Genomic DNA, 21,735 nt, shown 5'->3' on the forward strand with positions numbered 1-21,735 from the left:
CCACCTACAGAAATACCTGTGATACTATCTGACCACAAATTCATTCTGCCTCCAAGAATGATCTCAAAAGGTACTGTAGCTGGTATGCAATTAGCTGTGTATAAAGAAACAACCAACCACTCGATTAGCTTTTTTTCTAAAGTCAGTCATGCTTGTATAGGCTGAGCTTCTTGCTACAGTGTTCTTTATGCCAGCAGCCCTGCATCTAGAAAATTACTCAAGTGCAATCACTTTGAACCTTACATCTAAATTAATGTTGGCTATGATTTGTTGACTTTACCCTTTTTATGCGGAGAAACTCTCCTTCTACTACAAAAAGCCTGCCTAGTCCAGTAGAAAATATTGCAACAACATTTTGTCCTTAGAGACATTGAAAAACTGCTTTAGTTTGTGTAATATCGATTCACTGAGGATGTTTTAGGTAATTTAAGGCTGTATAGCTCATCGTAACTGCCAACAGAAAATGCTTGCAAGATACTAGATGCTTTTCAAAGAGCATTTGCTGGTTTTTTTTTATTTTGATGGGGTAGGGGGATAATAGTTTACAAGACCAACCCAATATTCAAGCTAGTTAAATATAGGTTAGCATCTCTAGTGCCTTCGTGGCCTGCCTGTGGTAGCCCCAGCTGGCTTGTAACAATTATAATGCAGATGACAAAAGTGTTATGCTGATACCTCTTAACCACTCTGCCCCTGGAAAATGTCTCTGTGCGGATTTGAAGGGGCATAAGATCTGTGCTCCAGATATTGTGATAATGCTTATGTTTGTGTGGATGAGATCTGCCCCCATCTCATAGTGTAGCTTTGCCCCTAAAGGATTCCTTAGGTCCTATGTAAAACTTCCCTTGAACGATGTCAGCTGTATATTTTGCAGCAAGCATAGAGGAAAAGTTGATGGACTGACAGAGCATGATCAAATTTTCTGAATGTGACAGTACCAAACCTAGACTGTGAGACGTGTTTACTTTCATTTTCACCTGCCGAAGGTGCCTGTCAGCTGTCAGAACTGCAGTAGTGATTGCGCTGATACAACAGCAGACTATAAAGGTTTCGGCTTTGGTACAGAACTGCTGCAAGTCTCATCCCATAATGGTCCAGATGTATGCTGTTAAAAGTGTCATGGATGCTGGAGCTCATGCGTCCTATAGGAGGAGAATGACTAACAGTCACTTCCAAATTAGGTAAAAATATCAAATTCTGACAAGCCTTTGCTAAGTGTTTCATAGTTCTACAAAATCACAAATCGAGGGTGTCTGTGTCCTCTAAATATTTCCCTGCTAGCCGGTCTTTATGTATAGAGTCCAACTGCCAAGAACTTGTAGCCTCTTATTATTTTAGCCTGTGTGTCAGTAAATATGTTATCCTGCCAGTTCTAACAGGGTTGCAGCTTGGCAAAACACATTACTAAAATAGCATGTGTACATAGTTCAAATTCAAAATATGTCCTGATCAAGCTGCTCTTAAATGTGGCCACCAGCTTTCCACAGGGCTGCTTATAAACCAGCTAAATCACATTACTTGCACTAATTTTTCTAAAATGCATCGTTTGTAAATATACTATGTTGGTCAAAGTATTGTCTGTTTTTTACCTGTATTGCTTTCTTCCAGCAGGTGTAACTCTTAAATGTGTAAGTTTAAGCTACTTTGCTTAAAGTACTGTTTTTGGAAGCTCTTACTGTATTGTTCCTAGATGGTATAGATATGGTCTGAAATCAGTGTTGTGATATAACCCTTCTAAGCAGTGATTTATTCATATTATTAGCCAAACAGTATTTCTCTGATATTAAGATTTATTAATTTTATTGATAATTGGTACTAAGAGGGGATTCTTAATTTTGTTTCTTTATCTTACACCTTACTTAAAAATACAGGCTATGCATCGCTGCTAGGCCAGTTCAAGTATTTAGTTAAATAATTGAGAAAATAAATCAGATGGCTATACTTAATGGCAATGAACATAAACATGTCTGTCATTCTGGTATTTGGGACAGTGTGAAAAACCGGAGCAGGGATCTGCTCAAGTGCTTGAGCTATAATTTTTATGAAGCATGCTGTCTCAATGCTTGTTTGTAATCATTTGTGCTTCAGAAGGGAGGCACTGAAGATGTTTACCCAGGGTGCTGCACCATAAAACTGCTGCCCTAACCTATAGCTGTTTTTTCCATTGCATCACAGGCTTGAGGTCATGTGGCTGAGAAGCAGCTATTTTACTGCACCCTTTGCAGCACAGTTGCATTAGCAGGAGGCAGGCCTCCTTGGATGCCAAGGAGGAAGTAAGTAAGGAAAAAAAAGTTAATCTCTAAGCAGCTTTCAGTATCTCTAAACACATTTCTTTCAATACTATAGTGGTGAGTTCCATTTAACACTTCATCAGGGGATGTTAGAATATTTTACTTGGCCCAAATGGAGGGAAGCTATGTGAAGCTGGGATGGGGAAGAGGTGGAAGGGAAGAGATCTCTCCTTTATGCTGATGAGACAATTGCCAGCAATCATGCTGAATCAGTGTGGGCTCAACTGCAGGTTAGGCTGTAAGCAGTTGCTTATTACTAAACCATCACATTGATGATGTACCAGTTTGATCTGTGACTCCAGTCAAAGAAAGCAAAAAGAGAATATTTAGTGCACGATGATGCAACCAGTTATATATAATTGTTTACAAACCCTTCAGAAATTCTGTGGTGTGAGAAACCCTCTTCTGTGTTGTTCTGGGTTTTCTCTAAGGGAGTAATAATGTGAAGAGTTAATAAAATCCAGCCAAGACCTAATTTCTCCATCTTTGTACAAATTTGTACAATTTGAACAAAATTCAATGGGTGCTTTCAAAAGCTTACTTTAACAGAGTTTTCTGAGATTTGAATGATGGTAATGCATTTAGGGATCTGTAATTGGAGATAATTCCAATGAATTAAACTTTGCAGATGTTAATGATATGCGAGGGGGAGTCCGCATATGAAGATCTATGCTGTGCTCTTTTTTTGTCTTGATCTATTGAATAGCTTCTCTAATTGTCTAATACATATTCTGGCAGTATTTGGGTTTCTTAAGCATTTACAGCCTGAAGAAACCAGCCTGTGAATTTTCAGAGCAGTGAATATAATTAGTTCAAATTCCAGTACGTGAAAATAAAGCGTTGCACTCTTCATCATAGGTACAGTAATATCTGCAAGGAATATCTAACTTTGCATATACAGAACTAAGTAATCAGTCCTGGCTTGACTATTTTTTATGGATGATTATTCATGCAAAACACTAATCTCAACCTGTTATAGAAAGTATTGCTCATTCTGGAGAGTAGCAAAGAGTTTGCAAGTGGCTACACTGGTATACTGCATTTCCCACACTGCAATCAGGAGGACAGCCTTGGTGAAAGAACTTGAAAAAAAATAATAAAAAAGCGCTAGTGGCAATGATGTACTGATTATTCTTGCACCACCAGCCCCACTGGGTTAGACATTGTCCTTCCTTCTGCATGAAGGTAAGATTGTTCCAGTTAATCCACTTGGTAATGTATTAAGATGTTCCCTGATAATAGCCTTAATTTTCTTTTACTGTTGTCATTGAGACAGAGGGAATAAATGAATTTAGTTCTGGTGGGAGATAAGTCTAGAGTTCAACAGGGTTTTAAAACTTGAGGATCTTTTAGTAGGGCATGCCTAAGCTGAGCCATGCTTAGCTTGTGCCAGACTGAAGTTTGTGCCTCTCTGACAAAATTAGTGGATTTTCTTAGTGAAAGTTATTTGCAGCATTGTTAGACCATAAGAGAATATTTGCACGCTGGCCTTGAGTGATGTGCATCCCCATGAGTTATGAGTTCTTTGTGCTTATGTAGTGAGTAGATGGTTATTTTTTGGTATCGAAAGTACTTAGCTGTCAGTGCTTGCTATCTTGCCCTTAACCTTTACCTAATTTTGGGGGTAGAACCTGCTACTTGGAGATCCAGTTGTCATCACTAAGGCATGCCTGTGTCTTTGCTGTAGTGTAACATTGCTTCTTAGTGCCTGTTTTTCCAGTGTTGCTGGTCCCAGCTGTTAGATTTTCCACTAGGTAGGAAGGCTTCTCTGTTGCTATTTCTGTCCATGCCACCTTAATGTTTATTTATTTAATGTATCTGTATTAATAAATATGAGGGTAACGGGGCCATATATGAAGTTTTTTACCTAGCATAAAAGAAAAAATAAGTTTAATCAGATAAGGCTACCTACCCAGTTTAAGAAAATGAAGTATTTCCTACTAAAAGCAGAGCAGCAGTGACTTAACAATGTACTCTGATCTAATATTAGTAACAGCGAGTGCCTTTAGAGAGCAGTGTAATATCCAATGCACTGAATAAAGTCTGTCTCACGTGAAATTCTGGATGCCTTTTCAAAAGATGGCTTCCAAGAATTGTTCCAGTAATTTTGTAAAGACTTACGGTTTCCTACATCTTTTCCCCAGTAATGATCAGGCTGTGGCAATGACATTGACCCCCAAAATATGCAGAATGAGGAAGTAGTGCTGTCTGTTACAAAGATGATCTCCCTGATGTCATGAGGACCTTCATTTCTCTTCCTTGCATCTTAAGCTTTCTATTCCTCCTTGCATGTCTGGGCAGAAAAAAGCCCATAAGGGGAGCTTGTCATGCACAGATTGCCAGCTGCGACTGCATCGCCATGTCTTCCAGCATGAGCCAAAATCTTATTCTTGGTCATTTTCTGAGTAAGCTGGAAGGGGTGGAAAGAGGATCCCAAGAAAGCCAGGGAGGTTCTAATCAAGGCCATGCTTTATGGAAAGAAATAGGCAGGAAACCCTACAGAAGTTTTAATATTGGCAGGGCTGGAGTTGGAAGCCTGTTTATGTCAGGTTTTATTAATTTCTGGAATTTTGTGTGCATACCAAGGAAATGGTGCAAGAAGTCTTCATTAACCCTTTCAAAATGAAGTGGCACACACCCTTACTATTGTTTTAGATTGTTGTTTGGATATTTTTATGGATTTGTTGGGGGAGTTGAGATGTCTTATGTTCAGCCTTAATAGTAGGAGGGGTGCCAGAATAATTTCTTTCAGCTGAGTATATTTTTCAAAAGTTATGCCCTGACTTAAACAACAGCAAGGCAAAGGTTGTAAGATACATCGACTGGATTACAGTGTGTGAAGAGTCCTGAGGGCAGGCGAAAGTTTTCATTGCAAGAAGTGGAAAGAAACGCTGCTTCTCCATTGAGGTGGATTGCTCCATATCGACTTCATTTGCAACATGCTGCAGAATGATTTCCAGCCTCCCAGATCTTGCTTCAGTGGCCTAAATTTTGTGGTAGCCTTAAAAGTAGGTCAGGATGCAAAAGCACTGTGCTGCTTCCAGTGGCTTCCTTATATGTTGTAGTTTTTTAAATCTCAGGTTTCAAGATGAACTTGTTAAAAATCTCTTTTAAGCTTTCTTTCGCTGTCAGTTGTAGGGTTGCTTAGGCATAGTATCCTTGTAGAACAAGCTGGTTTATGCTGTTGTGTTTCAGTGCCTTTGATTACCTGAATGATGAATTAAATGTTAGGACATGTTGAATGTGATTCTTGATTGCACCCAGTTAGCCTTAACCTTTTTCCTTTGGCAGGCTTTTAGTGATTCAAAACAGGTTAGTCCAGTTTAATGTTAAGACTGTTTTAAAATTAGAGGTTGGCTTTTCTCTCAGGATCTGGAGTAATGTTGCTCACATATGGGACTGTTATTAAGTAATATGTTGCACAATTACTTCTTTAATTATTTCTGAACAACTATAGCCTTTCCTGTCAGATAGGGTTAATGAAGTTCTGTTTTTTAGGAAGCAATAGCTAAAAATCTTTCGATGTTTGCATTTAACTATGGGAGAAGTCTTAATGAGAATTTAAACAACTACCTGCTTGTAATTGCTGCCCTTTTGAACCAAAGGCCTCATGACTCACTTAACATCATGATTCTTCTAGAAAGTCACAGGAAATTTTGAGTCTAAACTTTTATGAAGGAACAACTTAATCAGACCACAGAAGGATACAGCCCCTTTGCTGAACTTCAAATAGATTGGTTGACCACATTTGTCCAGCTGGGCAAAAAAGTCCAGGTATGTTACCTAGATGCTTTTCTTACTGCAGTGGCTGAACACTTGTGTCTTGACATGGGCCAAAGAAACTTCCCCTGTGGCCAGTTCTGTTACTATAAACAGCTGCTAATAATTAGGAACAGAGCCACAAAACAACCAGGGAGAAAATAGCTGCCTGTTGGCTAAGCAAGGAGTGTTCTGCCTTGCATCTGGCAAGTACTAGGGGGCAGAATGCATGATAGCTCTCACAGCATGACTGAAGAGCCTTCTTTTTGCCTTCTGAAAAGAAGGCATCTCGAGCTGCGCTGGTGCGTCTGCCTTTTGACCTTGTAGCCGCAGGGATCCACTGACAACTTCTTTGCTCTGTGTGAGCTGTAATTTTACACTGGCTTTAGGTTTTACTACCCAAAGTAATACTTCTAGCTGCCTCTGTTCCTCCCTTCCCCTGTTATGTTGGTATGGATCCATCCAGCCATGCAATCAGATAAAACTAACCTGACTTTATAAAGGATCTTTTTAGCTTCTTGGACATGTTTTTGTCAGCTTAGTTTTCAACCTAGATCAGTTACACTTTCTGGTTCACTACTTAGATACGTGTGTGGCTGCGCAGGAAGGGGTGGGAGTAAGGAACCTGGGGCAAAGAAAAGGAAGAAGAGGGTGCTGCTTTTAGAGGAAGTACTTGTTTATGCCAGCTTAAAGTGATTGAGAAACCTATAGTGTAAGCAGTATAATAAGCTGGTAATGTATTTCGTGTGAGATTCCTGTGCAAGCAGCTGGCTGTAAAACAAAACTACCCTTGCTAGCAAAACAGACTTGTCCTAGCGAAAGTATAGTTTGTTAGAATTTGAAGCTGTGATCAGGTTTATACTACAAGGAGTATCTTATCTGTTTCAGCTGCTACTACCTCTGTAGTGCAAGCTACTGTTCCTATTGTAGATCTGTAGAACAAAATTAATCATGGGGCAGACATCTGTACAAAATCAGTTGGATCAGCATCTTCTGGAATTGATCTTACTTTATTTTGAGAATTGACAAATTTTTGTGAGGGGGTATAACCACACTTGCAGAGGGATGAAGGTCAGCCTTGCCTTTAAAAGCTGCTCTTTCACAGCAACATGCTATTTGTCTGTTGGCATGGTGGAGCACCAGAGGATTTGAACTCAAAACATTAGTAATTATCCTTGGACAAATGCCACTTTACTCTTTAAAAGGCCTAAGTCCAAACAATGTATTGTTTTGCAAGCCAGTCGGATGCTGAAGTAGAACCCAGTGTCCCTTTTGCATTTAATCATGGAAGGAATAATAAGTGATATTTGTCTGCAATGTAAGAGTAGAAGTGTTCAGCCAAACATTTATTTAGTCTGAGGAAAAGCCAGATAAACTCAAATGCCTTTCTTTCCAATACTGATATTAAAGCTATACTTAAATCAGTCTAGCTAACGTTTCAAGAGATGGCCAGACTACTTGAAAACCTTAGCATAAACCAGCTTGGCAGAAAAGTTAAGTATTTGACAAATAAATGGAATGACTGGGCAATAATAGGCTTGCCAGCTTAACATGGTTCACAGGTGAAATAGTATGGTTACAAGTGTGTATGTCTGTGGGATGTACTCATTGAAGAACTGAAGGAGGGTAAGGTGTAAGTCTGGGAGAAAACAAAAATCTTGTCCTATTAGACTGGCAATTTCTGGACACTCAACACTTCTCTTTTCCAGTCAAACATTTGCATATTTAATGAAGCAGAATTACACCTGCCTTGGTTTTTTTGTTTATGGTTTTCTCGATATGTCATGCAGGATGTCATCTGAGGACCTGCTAGTGATCCAGTGACAATTGTGAACCGGAATCATTAAAGCCTACTTCTATAAGAACTGTTTCTGAGTGTTTAAGAATTGTTTGAGTGTTTTTCCCTTATGAAGTTAGTGGTAAACAATGAAAAGGCATTTGTACACAATGATGGCTCAAGGCCCCTCTTCATCCTTTCTTGCAGGGTCAAGAAGGTAGAATTCTTTTAAACTGTAGAATCTTTGTTTGAACTAGAGTATTTCCTACATCATTAGAAAACAATTCCCATGGAGCAAAACTGAATGCAGCTCTTCACCATGATTTGAGGAGGCTTTGATCAATCTGTATACTTGCATGTAAGAGAAAGTAATGATAATGTAAGAGGCAGATCTTGAAGACAAGAGCTGGCTAAATAAGTGATTGGAAGTTAATGCAATGAATTTTAAAGACCCAAATGAGAGAAGGGGGTAGTTTCTGCTTGATCCCTTCCATGTTCCCTCAGATATTAGTAGTGTTTGCACAGAACTGTTTCCATCCTTTTCAGTTTACTCATTCTAGTTTTTCTTAGGCTGTGCTTGTTTTTTCCCTTCAGGACTTAGGATTTTGTAACTAGTGCACACCTACCCTGTTGAAATTGTTTCTTACACCAATAAATGCCTTAAGGATTGCCTAATGGCTTCAGAGGAAGAAAGCCCTCCTTAAAGATTTGAAATTTTCTTGTGGTATCCAGTTGGGCCTACTTAATTGTTTTCTACTTGCCAAGCTGTATTACTGCTTGTAAAAGTGCGTGTGTGATTACCTGAAACTTGCTGTATGTTCCATAGCTTAAAGTCATATGCTTTGGCACTGGTGCAGAAAATCTAGTTGCTTGTTGAACAGTACATTCCTATTCCTTGTTAGCAAGAGATATCTGGAAACATGCATTAAAAATAGTTCAGTCTTAAAAGATTTGGGCAGGATCACTGTTAACCCCATTTATTTTGGTATCGATGGGTGTACTGCCAATCTTTTGACCTCCACATGATGGTATTACAAATGCAAAAACACTGCTTGTCAACCTGTAAGTCTTACACTTACAAAACACTCTGGGAAGTGTGATAGAAGTCATTTGCCCAAGGCATTGTGTTGCATAACTGTTCAGTGTGAGCTTTTTGTCCATCTCTAGCATCTTAGTGCTGGCTAGGGAAAAGAAAACCATTGAACTTTGTGGGCCACAAATCTGACGTATATAACTCTTCCTCTTCTTCGGAAAACCCTAAAGGCAGGCAGTAATTTTCCTCTGGTGGTTCAGTGGTTCATGTACTTTCTGAAGGATACCTATTGGGAGCCATAGGATTTTTGTGATACAGCCTTGTCAACCTTGTAACATACTGTTTTGTGCTTCACATAGTCATATTAAGACTTATGCCTAGATGGAAGATAGTAAAAATATAACAGATCAGATTACAAGCAATTTGAGCACCTTTTATAAAATTTTGCTTACAGATTAATTTTCAGAATGTTACCTGACTGTTTAGTTGAAATATTAACTAACACTTTATAGGTTTTGTCATTGTTGCAATGTGGCCAAAGGTCAAAGTAAAACATGCAATTAAGTTGAAGAAGAGCTAGTGAAATCAATCCCCTCCTCCCCTAAAACACTTTGAAAGATCAGGAATACTTCTGTGTCTAAACTTCTCTTCATATCCAACATCTTTACAACGCCCAACACAAACCTCTTTCCATGGCTGAAATTCACAGAATCACAGACTGCTCAGGGTTGGAAGGGACCTCTAGAGATCATCCAGTCCAGCCCCCTGCTAAAGCAGGATCTCCTAGAGCAGGTTGCACAGGAACGTGTCCAGGTGGGTTTTGAATGTCTCCAGAGAAGGAGACTCCACAGCCTCTCTGGGCAGCCTGTTCCCAGTGCTCTGTCCCTGACCCTCACAGTAAAGAAGTTCTTCCTCATATTCAGAAGGAACTTCCTGCGTTGTAATTTGCGCCCGTTGCCCCTTCTCCTGTCGCTGGGCACCACTGAAAAGAGCCTGGCCCCATCCTCTTGACACTTGCCAACTTTGATCACCCCTCAGTTCAGTGTTCTCTTCCCCAGGCTAAACAGGCCCAGCTCTCCTCTCCCTGTCCTCTCAGCCTGTCCTCAGAAAGGAGGTGCTCCAGCCCCTTAATCATCTTTGTAGCCCTTCACTGGATACTCTCCAGTATTAGAAATTCTTCATTCCACTTCCTTATTCTTTGTTAGTTATGAAAATGCCTTTTGAAACTTTATGGAAAGTATAGCGAGAGTGCATGGCAGAACAGGGGACATGGTCTCAGCTTTGTGAGAGAAATGCTGTCTCATGCCAGTTTACTTTTTTAATTTATTTTGTATAGCTGCTGCATGACTGGATGGTCAGAAAGGTACAGATGAAAAGGAAGCTGCCTTTCTGAAAACTTTTGCCACCATGTCTCTCAACATCTGTCTGAGGAAGGGAGGCTAACTCTCTTAGTACCTAGTCAGCTTGAATGGTAGGTAAAATGTAAGCCTAATTCATCACTTTTTAAAAAATAATAGTGCTGGCTTATTTCTTAGTTATACGGTTCAAAGGCTTTATCGCATGGAGTATAAGTGAAGGGACTGTATTGGACATTACCATGGATATTCAGTGCTACAATTAAAAAGATTGTCAATTAAGTTTTGGTTTCACTAGCCAACGAACATGGGAGAAAAGAATTTGTGCTAAATGCAGATGTGGGAGCATGCTCTCTTTCATATTTTAATCCATCTCCTCTTTAAATGCCATTTACTTTTGAGTTCTTAGCATAAAAGCTTCAGTAATAATTACTTCCAGCAGGTAAATGAGTTTGTATCTCCTTTTTGATAAGGAAGAATGCCACTATTCAAACTTGCCAAATTCAAAATTAACTTGGAAAGAGCAGTAGCAGAATCTGGATGGGTCTAAAATAAATATGAACACAACCTAGCAGGATTTACAAAAGAACTGGAAGACCTTTCTGAGAGTCTCTTGTTACTCTCTGGCTCTTATGTTAGACATGCACTTGGAGTCAGATGAAAGTGCTGCAGGAAGACTAGTGTTATGCTTACCACAAAATTGACATAATGGAACAGTAATTCTCTGTTCCTTTAGATAAAACCTGTTCATTGTGCCTCTTGCTGTTGCATTTGAATACTGTAACTGCTTTTTCTGGCATGTTTAAATATACTGTTCTTATCATCTGTGTCAATTACAGCTTCAAAGTCTACCTCCATCTATCATCCATTATTCTTGTCTCTTAAATTATCTGATCTCTCCCCATCATCTTCCACTTCAAGAATAACTTTTTCAGTGATCCCTTAAGAGTCTCGCTCAAATGGACTAAATCTCAGATACCCTCTTTTGTCCTGCCTTTTTATCCTTTCCAGTGACAAATGCTCTCAGCCTGGTGTCAACCTGCTTGCATATGCAGGCTGCCCCAGTGCATCATAAAACATTCTAGTGTGATGAACTGCCTTCCTCTCCATGCCTCATTCCGTTACCCTGTAACTGCATATTGAATGAGGTGTTTAGGGAAATGAGTTAAATCCTTCATAGACAGAGACAGGGGGAAACTAAGCATAAGAAAACACCAGAGACTTAAAAGCCATCTTGTACAGGACTGTTATCTGTGAACCTTAGTTTGTAATACAGCACACGTGTTCCAAATAGTAAGAGCTGATATATAAACTTTTAAATTCTACTGAATGTAATTTTGCCTGAGTCTGCCAGCAATTAAACATTTTATGAGTCTGTAATTAAAGTAATTGCTCCTGCTCTGGAACCTGTATTTTGTAGGTTTTACTCACCCATAACTTGTGTTATGAAAAGTGGATGTGTGTTTTTGTAAATACACATAGTACTTCACATTTATGATAAACTAATAGCCCTTCAAGGACTGAGTTGAAACCTCAGACGCTAAAGCAAAGGAAGAGAATCACATCCCTTCCTCTCCTGATGCAGGTTTAACACTGTACTAACTACTAGAAGGAACAAATGAACTTGCCTGCATGCAGGAGCTTGGCTAATCTAAACCTTGACTGGCAGAAAGAAAAACCTATATAAAAACAAGGTGCTTATGAAGAACTTACCTGTCTGTGCCGTAATTCAGTTACCCTAGGAAGTGCATCTCAGCTCCTCCTTTTAATTGTGAGTGGGTGGAGAAACGCTTTGAGTCCATTTTGTTCTGAGCTATTTAATGCTTATAAACTAAAACCTGGAATTTAAAACTTGGCTCAGAGCACGTGTGTTCAGAAAGTTAACTTCTTTTGTGTGATTTAAAGGTTTGACTAGCCCAAAAGCAAATTGTAGTGTTTAAGTTGTTATTGAGGCGATCAAATCGGAGAACTCCAGTAACCTTGGGGAACCTGGGAGGAGAAAAAGCCAGATCAAAAAAGTTGCTCTTGAATGGAAGAACAAAATACATGCAATAAACCCACTGGGGGTACAGGTCAAAGGAGGGTATCAGCAGGAGGGAATGATCAAGATGATGTTCCCATGCTGCACTTCTAGTTGAACAGTGTGTCGGATCACACTGAAACAGAGTTGCTGATGTGATGTGCTTCAAACCCCAAATATGTCATCTTTTTCTTAAGGCTCATTTGTAGGTTCACCACTTAATGATCTGGTTTATGCTCTAGCCACAAAGAGTTTTAGTTGCCACAACTGAAGGGGCAGGGAGCTGAGCTGCAGCATGGGGACTTCTTAGGCCAGCTTTGCTGCCAAAGCCAGCATCTTGTGGAACCAGAACCCCAAGAGGTTTTATCCTGGGATATGAGTTCAGTAATACTGTGTGCATAGATGTTACTATGCATCCTTCTAGTAGAAACATTGTCATCTGACTTTTTTTATACAATGCTTTCCTTTTTTTCTCCTAAGTGCTTAAACACATTTTGACTGACATATTACAGTATGTAGTCTGCTTAGACTTTCTGTGGCACAAAGGAGGTGTTAATACAGGAGAAGCTTGTCTTACCTGGCTGAAATTTATTTTAATAAATTTAATGTATGGTGGAAGATATTGTACCATTCTACTGTCATGGACTTCAGAAGCCTCATAGGATGTGGGAGTGAAATGCTCTGGTCTTGTGAGCAGAAAGTGAAGATGGGTGCATATGCTGTATATATCTTCATTAGAAGTTTAAATACTTAAATATCAATCCTTAAAGTTATATCCCTAATGGCTTATTTTTACTTATGCTTGCTTGAGGAATATTTTCATTATAGGATAGTGAGATGGTTACTGCAAAATAACTGGCAACTTCCAAAAGTCTAAATGGAGATGTCTGTCTGGCCAGCAAGTAAATGGTAATTGATGAATCATCTTCCTGGCATAGTACTGGAATATCCTATGCTGTTTCTGAAATGAAATCTGCTTTAAATTTCCCAGAATTTGTTAGTTTTGTGCTCAATGTTCTAAGGATCTCAGACAAATACACTGATATATACAGTTAAGCATCATTTAAAATGTGAAGAGTAACTGCATTTCAGTGGAAAGTCCAGAGGTAGGAGGGAATGTGGAATAAAAGACCTTACACTAGGCAAGGACAATGGAAAGCATTAAGCAGGAAATAGGGTATATGGTTAAGGGGGAGGGGGGGGGCACAATATCCTGAAAAATGCTATTGAAATTTTTAAATGCTTGCTTTTTGTTGCAGATTAATCAGCCACTCGATGGGGATTAACAGTGGAGCACCTCTTTGTGTCGGCTTTCCACCTCTCTGTAGCAAGAATAACAACTTCAGCACTTCTTCAATAATAATTATGAAACTGGTATTAACTGAATGGCAATTATGGATTTTTAACTCTAACTCACAGTAAACCAGCAAGCCATATGTTGAAATTCCTACCAAATAGCTTTTATTTCTTAATGTCTTGTATCTATACAAGAAGTTGCAAGATACCTGTTTGTACAAAAGGAATATAAGCATTACTTGCCTGAGGAGCAGAAGCAGAAAGAGAAGACACCCTAACTTGTTCATGGAGTTATGGTAGTATTATTTATATAGATATAACAAATATATATTTTTTATGGTAATGAAAATGGCTCCCCAGAATGCTGACTCGGAATCTATGCAAGTTCAAGATCTACCTGTGGCACAGCTTCAGAAACCAGAAAACAAGGAGAATGAAAGTAGGGAGGAGACCATTAGTGAAGGATCCATAGACCGGATACCAATACGCCTGTGGGTGATGCATGGTGCAGTAATGTTTGGCAGGGAATTTTGTTATGCCATGGAGACAGCTTTGGTAACACCTGTATTGTTACAAATTGGTAAGTAATTCTCATTTATGTTAATTGAAACTTTCTATACCTTTTTGCATTCATTGAGGTAGACTAAGAGGGAAGTGGGGTCCACCAACTAAAAGTACGTAAGGTAAAAAGAGTTTTGTTGTTTTGTTATTGACTGTGCCACAGATTCAGTTATGTGACCATGTTTAAGTGGGAAGGATTTTTATTTACATTCATCTTCTGTCTAATACTGCTTCTCTGTAAAAATTTTAACCTGATATAAGTCTAAAATTCTTTACTAAAAGGTAAGTGTTGTAGAAACTAGAAACAACATTAGGCTGTAAAAGCTTTTTTTATTTATGGAGAAGCGGTTCAGGATACAATACTTTAAGCAGTTAGATAATTTGGCTTTTCCAACTACTGCTGAAATACTGCATTTATTTAAAACCACTACTGAGTCTTATGTGATCTATCTAGTTTATAACATGAGAGTACATACAAATAAACCATGATACAATTAGTTAATAATGGGGGGGCAGTGAAGTTTAGAATAGGAGTAGACTGTTAAATTTTGTGGTGAGTACTGTATTAGGTTTCTAATAAACTGCTTACAGTATTAACAGTATCTGGTATTACCTTTATCAAATCTAGAAAATCATGTTCTCTATCAGATTTCAGAAACTGTTACAATGAAACTGAATGGAAGTACTGGACTGAGTGTGCTACCTTGAGTGAATAAATCAATGATGTGTGCACACTGTATAGGTGTATATACAATATATGCATGTTAGATGTTTGCTAATGTTTGCCTTGGCTTATACATGTGGTTGTGCCTTACAGCATGCTTAGCTGTGGCCAAACAGAAGCACTCAACTGACTCTCTGGTTGAGTTGATTTCGAATATGAATTGAATACTATTTACAACATTGCTTAAAAATTGTTTCAAGGTTAGCATCTCAAATGAAACATTTGTATTTTTATATTTGATATGACAAAAAGGAATAAGAGATTGAACTTGTGAGCATCCAATGTAAACATACTTTTGTGTAGTTTTCCCACAGTTAAAAATTTGGGTTTTGTATGAAATTACTAGTTGGTTTCTTTTGAGTCAACGGAGCAGTCAATAATCAGTGCAGTTAGTGCCGTGAGAGATGCTGATGAATTATTCCTTCAAGTTTTCATGAAAATTTTCATTTTCAGAGCTCATCAAATGTCCTTTTTGGATCTATCTGTGACATAGTTAAAATAGATTATCAATGTTCTGCAAATAGAAGCTTTCTGATCAGCCTGACTTGCTGAATAAAACAGATGCAACTTAATCTAGGAACATTTATATTGTCCATAATATGTTTTGAGTTTTTTTTGTTTGGGTAAAGTGAGATTTAGCGAATTAAGTAATATGTACTAGCAGTGTTGGTTCAATTACTGTCTATCATGAATGCAAAACATTGCATCCTGCTTTGCATGACCCCCAGTTTTGTAAGTGGCCTGTACTATTTTATAGAAATATAGAATCATTTAGGTTGGAAAAGACATTTAAGATTGAGTCCAACCTTTATCCTAGCGCTGCTAAGTCCATCACTAATAATCATGACCCTAAGTGTCACATTTACATGCCTTTCAATACCTCCAGGGATGGTGACTCCACAGCTTCCCTGGTCAGCCTGTTCCAAGGCGTGACAACCCTTTCGGGGAAGAAATTTTCCCCCATATCCAATCTACTCCCCCCACCCCCCCCGGCACAATTTGAGGTCAATTCCTCTTGTCCTATTGCTTGTTACTTGGGAGAGGAGACCAACCCCCACCTCGGTAGCTGCAGAGAGTGATAAGGTCTCCCCTGAGCCTCTTTTTCTCCAGGCTAAACAACCCCAGTTCCCTCAGCTACTCCTCTTAAGACTTGTGCTCCAGACCCTTCACCACTTTTGTTGCCCTTCTTCTGACATGCTCCAGCACCTCAACATCTTTCTTGTAGTGAGGGGCCCAAAACTGAACACAGGATTTGAGGTACAGTCTCACCAGTGCCCAGTACAGGGGGCTTTCTTGTTTGTGCTGGCACTTGGATGTTTAAAATGTATAGCTGGCTAAGCTTGACCTTACATTACCGTAGAGTAAGGTCAGACAGTATAAATAAACCATCCTGGTAATTACTGACCAGTCTGCTGGTTTACATTTCTTTTGTGAGCTCTTCTAGCATATCTGTTTCCTCCAGATAATTGAGAAATATCTCTTCCTTTCCTTCCCTAACCCCAGTGATCAAAGTAACTTTGGGATTTGGAGGAAGGGAAGAAAAGAGCGCTCGCTTCTAGAAAAGCTGGCAAGTAACAAAGTGATGCAGAAGGCTGTGGGCATGCAATGATGTTTCATGCCATGGAGATAAGAAATGGAGGTAGCTGGTTATAAATGTTAAAATCTTCTGTGCTCTTGCTCATGTTCCCTCAGCAAGGGAATAACCAAGGCTGGATTCACTGAAGGGTTAAGTTATTCACGGGTGACTTATCTAGTTTGTTTGGTAATTACATGGTTCTGTTTACCTTTATCAATCTCAACATCTGTCTGCCTCAACATGAGCTATATTTGCTCCTCACTGGGGGGGGTTGCATGTAGCTGTAAGACTCCTGTAATATTCCCTTTGCTGCTTGTTTTGGTAACAGCAACATTCAGTTGTTTTCTGTGAGATTTAAATTGGCTCAAGAAACTATTTTTGAGAAGTGGCACCTGGGGAAGTGTGATGACTTAACCAACTTTGCTTATAATAAACTGAAGATCCAGAAGCCTTTTGGGTATGCAAGAAAGACTATTTCTTACAGATGTATGTTGAATATTAACATTTAAGTTTTACAGTGTATGCTTGTGTCCTGTATCTCAAGAGAAAACTGAAACCAGAGACTCCTATCGGATACCACCATTAGAACCTTAGGCACATTAGTACAATGTTACACACTTTCTGCTGGCAGGTAACTCACTCCCTAGCTGTTTGTGTGCACTGGATCAGAGGTGTAGTTATGATTTGGCAGTTGAACAACCTATTGTACTTGATCTGTAAGCCACCAGATACTAGCAACTGAAGAAGATAGTCCTTTGCATAGTCCCTTTTCATTTCAACAGTGGTTGAATGCCTGTTGTGTTTAAATTTCCTGAAGTTTTGATTTCTTTTTGTAAAGAACTAAAGGCATCAGTGAAAGCTGCTTGCATCAATAGATATTGTGAACTGGAAGCGTCTGGACATGCCGGAGTTGCTGTACCCCTACCAAAATAAGTTCTGATTTGTGACTTTAATCTTTGCCTTTATTGCAATGCTTAGATTGATGTTATATTGGCTTGTTAGAAATGCAGCTACAAATCTGTAAGTCTTCTAGTCCTAACTGGGCTTTAGTAGCTTAGCAACAAGAACAAGCCAAATATGTATTACATGGGTTTTTTATTTTAACTTGCTGTTTGATTTCTTACTGTCTGCAGCTTAAGAATCCAAAATGAGCAGAGAACTTCTTTAGAAGAATTCAGAGGATATAAAAATTTGCCAAATATGTGAAGTGGCAGGCTGACTTCAGATGACATTATATTAGTTGTCACTTTCACAAGTTTTGATCTCTGGAAATCTTCCATTAACCTTTTCTGAAGACCTGTTCAATCAGCAGTTCCTCCCAGCCAGTGTTAAAATTTTATTAGAAAATAAACTGTCAGTAAACCCTAGGTTTACTTGTTCATCCAAGGTTTTTGAGCAACTGAGTGATTTTTGTATTACTCCTGAGTATGTTTGGTGCATTAACACAACTGTTTGCTTGCCCTGTCACATTTCAGCCATGTATTATAAACTCCATAGAAGCAAGATGAGGCCTTTGTTTTCTGAAACATCTGGTACTTAATGCTGCTTATCTGTGAGAGGGAATTAAAATCCTACTATTGTTTAGATGACAGTGTATTTTCTTCCATCGTTAAACTTGGCTTCTAAGGATTAAATTTCTAAAACTACTTCCAGTTCATAACAGTTCATGGAAAATTTGGATACATTTTAAGGATTATTTTGCAAGGGACTGAGTGAATAAAAGTGAGGAGAAACTGATGACTAGTGTAGTGTAAACTTAGAAACTGCTTTTTGAAGAAACTCGTTCAATGAAATTGTAATACATGGCTTCTGTTAATGACACGTTAAGCCATTATTAAATAACGTAATTGGGTAATTTCAGATCCTTTGAGTTGTAATTCAAGCACAATTCGGGTTGTAATGCAACCAGTGAATTACAGTGCTTCTAAAAGTGGGATCCATGTGCCTGTTTCATTAGGACTACGAAAGACAAAAATCTCTGTTCTGTGACTTGGAGTGGCTGCTTCTTTCAGTGTGAAAAACTTGCTTTCTGAGTAGTGGTAGCTGTAAACATGAAGTTTTACATTGTCTAGTTAATAAAAAAGCTTTGCAAAGCCTTTACCATTGCTTCAAAGGCTCTTCCCAATGTCATTGAGTGTTCTATGAATAGTTAATAGGCACAGAAGTGATTGTCAGCACCAGAACTGTTCCTTATGCTTCTGCATAAATTATAGTAACTAGTGCTTTTAAAAAGAAACTATGTACATTTACATAAGGAAAAGACTTGAACAGTTTATATGTGCTGCTTACATTTATAATGTCACTTCAACTTAGGGCTGTTTCTCTGGTACAGTACCTTGATTTTTATGCATTTCGTATCTGAGTGCCTATCTGTGATAGCATTACTTTGTTTTGCTGTGAGAGTTAATGGGCTCTTGTAGTAAACATTAGCCAGTTTAGCATTAAATGTTGAAGTTGGTCATTTTAAGCATAACCATGATCATGGTGTTCTTTTTAGGCAGTAACACAAAGGAATAGCATTTATGGAAACTGTATTTCAATGCTAATTAATAAATTTTAATAAAGAGAAGGTCTGAACTAAGCAGAGCAGAATACCATAGATTATTTTTTGGAAATATTTGGAAAATAAGTTATTTCTCATTATATGCTTTCAAATCAGCAAAATACTGTGGTTCCTCATGTCTCATGAGAGGCAAGAGATACGTTTCTTAGGTCTTATACATGTAGAAAAGCTGTTCAGGAGTTTGGGCTGTCATTTCTCCGTTAGAGCATTTAAACATGTTAGCTCAGAAAAAAATAATCTAACACTCAGAATTCTTCCAGCCTAAAGCTTAGCAGACCATGCTTAAAGGGTCTTCAAATGTAGTTCATGTGAAATTGCCAGTATGGAAAAAGTGTGTTAAGCAATAATTCAAACTGCTGATTCTGAGAAATCTCAGTGTGGTAGCTGAAAAGTCATTATGCTGAAGAGATTTAATATTGCAGACTTTTAGTATTAAGTAGTGAATTTCCCCATTGAAATCTAGTGTTGATACCCGTCTGAGAAGAATGCATGTAGGTAAAGAGGAGGTTATGGAGATGTATTTAGAGACCAAGCATGAAATCTGACAGGTAAGTTAGCTTCTAGGTTTGTTTCTTCAAAGGAATTAGGGTATCAATTGCTGACTCAGTTCAGCGTGGAAGGGGGATAGTTTTCCTAAGGCTAAGCCTGAGATCAAAGGAAATCTAAAAACCTGAAATCTGGTGGGGGAAAGGGGAACAAAGGGATTGGATGAGCTTTTAGAGGATGCCTGTAATTCAAGTGAAAAAAGGCAGACTGGCTGGAAAAATTCTCGTAGATGGGGGAAGCTCTTCAACGTAAAGCAGCACTGACTCCTTATTTTATCACAGCTCAAAGTAGTGAAGTTTATTCCTCATCTCTGCCAGAGGTTACGTTTATGTTAAGGTTATATGTATTTATAACTGTCTTTGTACAAAGCTGCATCTTACCATTTGAGCTGTGCATTGCCTTACCTTGTCTGACAGGACGAAACTGTTTGAGCTGCTGTAAGCTGCTCTTTGATTCTCAAAGTTAAATTCCTGTACAGTCTAGCTGCATCTGGGCTCCCAGGTGTAGCTGTGTTTGATGCTGACAGTGAATTGCAGGATCTGAATTACTCCTTGGAAGAATTAATGGCTTGAGAGCTGACCTGTCCCAAGAGGGGACTGTAACAGAGCTAATCTAAAGACAAAAATTGAATTTACAGTGGATCCCAAAACCTGAGCATAATAAACAACTAAATAAATTTTTCAGCCTTGTTAGCTTTGAAGCTGGTCTTTAAGATCATGTAAAGTTTGTATTCAAATCTTAATTTGTGGAATGTATAAAATAGCAAATGCTGTGCTTGAGGCACACGTTAATTGCCCTATAAAATCTCCCCACCCATCATTTTTTTACTTATGGACTAATTTTATGTCCACTAAGGAGTTGTGTAAGACTAACTTTACTGTACTTTTGGGTTTTTTAACCAACAAGCAAGTCAGTAAGGCCTTCATATCGTGTCACTGTTCTCTTAGATAAAATATCTTTTGACCTCGAATCAATAGCAGCAGGTTTTGAATGCATGTGGTCCTTAGTGAAAGGTTTGGTTAAGGATGCATTTAAGGCACCTTTAAAGAAAGGTGCTGTGCAGCTAATAAGTTTGTTAATCCTGGGGACAGTAGGAGTACATGCTTTATTTTCATATCAAGGCAAATGCCACATGGTCTGGCAGTTGTGCAACAACTGTTACTTACAGAGCTTTTTTTATATCAATGTTCTGTTTTTCTTTAACACTGAATCTGGCCTTCAGAGGCACAACTGATAACACATGGCAGATTTTCAGCTGGGGTAACATGAGGATCTGTGCTGGCTTTAGGACTGTACAGACTGTGTGACTTTTGGATGAATAGCCTTACTAGGAAAGGGAAGTTGAGTGCAAAGAAATTCAGAGGCTTCTCTTATAGCATGAAAGATGTTTCCTATTACTTAGCAGTAGGTAATGTTTTGTTCCCTTTTTTTTTGGCTGAACATCTGCTAAAGAAGCTACGTATTTTCTAAAATAGGTCTTCTACTTGCTCTGGTGCTGTGTTCTCCCATTCTGAATTTTTAACAAAAGGTCTTGATCTTTTAATTGTGTACTGTGGGAATATTAATACTTTTTTCCCCCCTAGCATAAAGAGTATTTGCAGTAAAAATTGTGTGTGAGAACGCTTCTTTGAATCCTCAGAAGTTTTCCTTTTGAGAGCTTGTATGATCTGAGGTTGGCATGAGGGACCATATGACATGCAAGGAATGCTAACACGTCTGAGAACTATGGACTGATAGAGGAAGCATGCTGCAAGACAAAGCATACTGTATAAAATGCAGACTGTCAGCTCTTATATAAGGATGGGGGGCTTAAAATTGGGTTTTGGTTTTGTCATCTCCGTTCCTCAAATCTATTTTTTTCTGCAGCGATAGACATTTCAGTCTGATTTGTGGGAAGAGCTTGAGGCCTCCAAAAATAATCACTCCCTAAGAAGGAAATGGACATCTCTATCCTTATGCAGATGCTTCTTTCTACCAGTAAATCTTTCCTGTCCAGCATGCTGTCTCCTTTTTATCTTGAGTAGCCAAGTTTTAAGAGAGGCTAAACTTCTGCAATGACTTAGGAGTACTTTGACATATGTGTTCCCTTTCTTTCCCAATCTCTTGTTCCCTTCTGTCCCAAGGAGATCTAGTAAATCAGCAGAAATAAGGACTAGTTAATAACACTGCTACAGGCTAATAGTGATGAACTGGTTATGGGACTATGTTAAATTATATACAGATTTTTTTGTTGT

The 21,735-nt window shown here is 38.6% G+C and overlaps 1 protein-coding gene across 6 annotated transcripts in view; it reads left to right on the forward strand.

The window, feature by feature from the left end:
- Positions 1-21,735, forward strand: part of SLC45A4 (solute carrier family 45 member 4) — a 90,345-nt gene that overhangs the window by 36,689 nt on the left and 31,921 nt on the right. For 5 of the 6 annotated variants that reach the window (XM_027806084.2, XM_055703769.1, XM_005431840.4 and 2 more), the window contains one exon: positions 13,495-14,111. In XM_027806084.2, the coding sequence (XP_027661885.1) occupies positions 13,868-14,111 (244 nt within the window). In that variant the 5' untranslated portion in view covers positions 13,495-13,867. Of the gene's footprint in view, positions 1-10,196; positions 10,332-13,494; positions 14,112-21,735 lie in introns of all 6 variants that reach the window. The other variant, XM_014279539.3, reaches the window with a different exon arrangement.

Source organism: Falco cherrug, chromosome 3 (genome assembly GCF_023634085.1).
Source record: "Falco cherrug isolate bFalChe1 chromosome 3, bFalChe1.pri, whole genome shotgun sequence".
Taxonomy (NCBI): Eukaryota; Metazoa; Chordata; class Aves; order Falconiformes; family Falconidae; genus Falco; species Falco cherrug.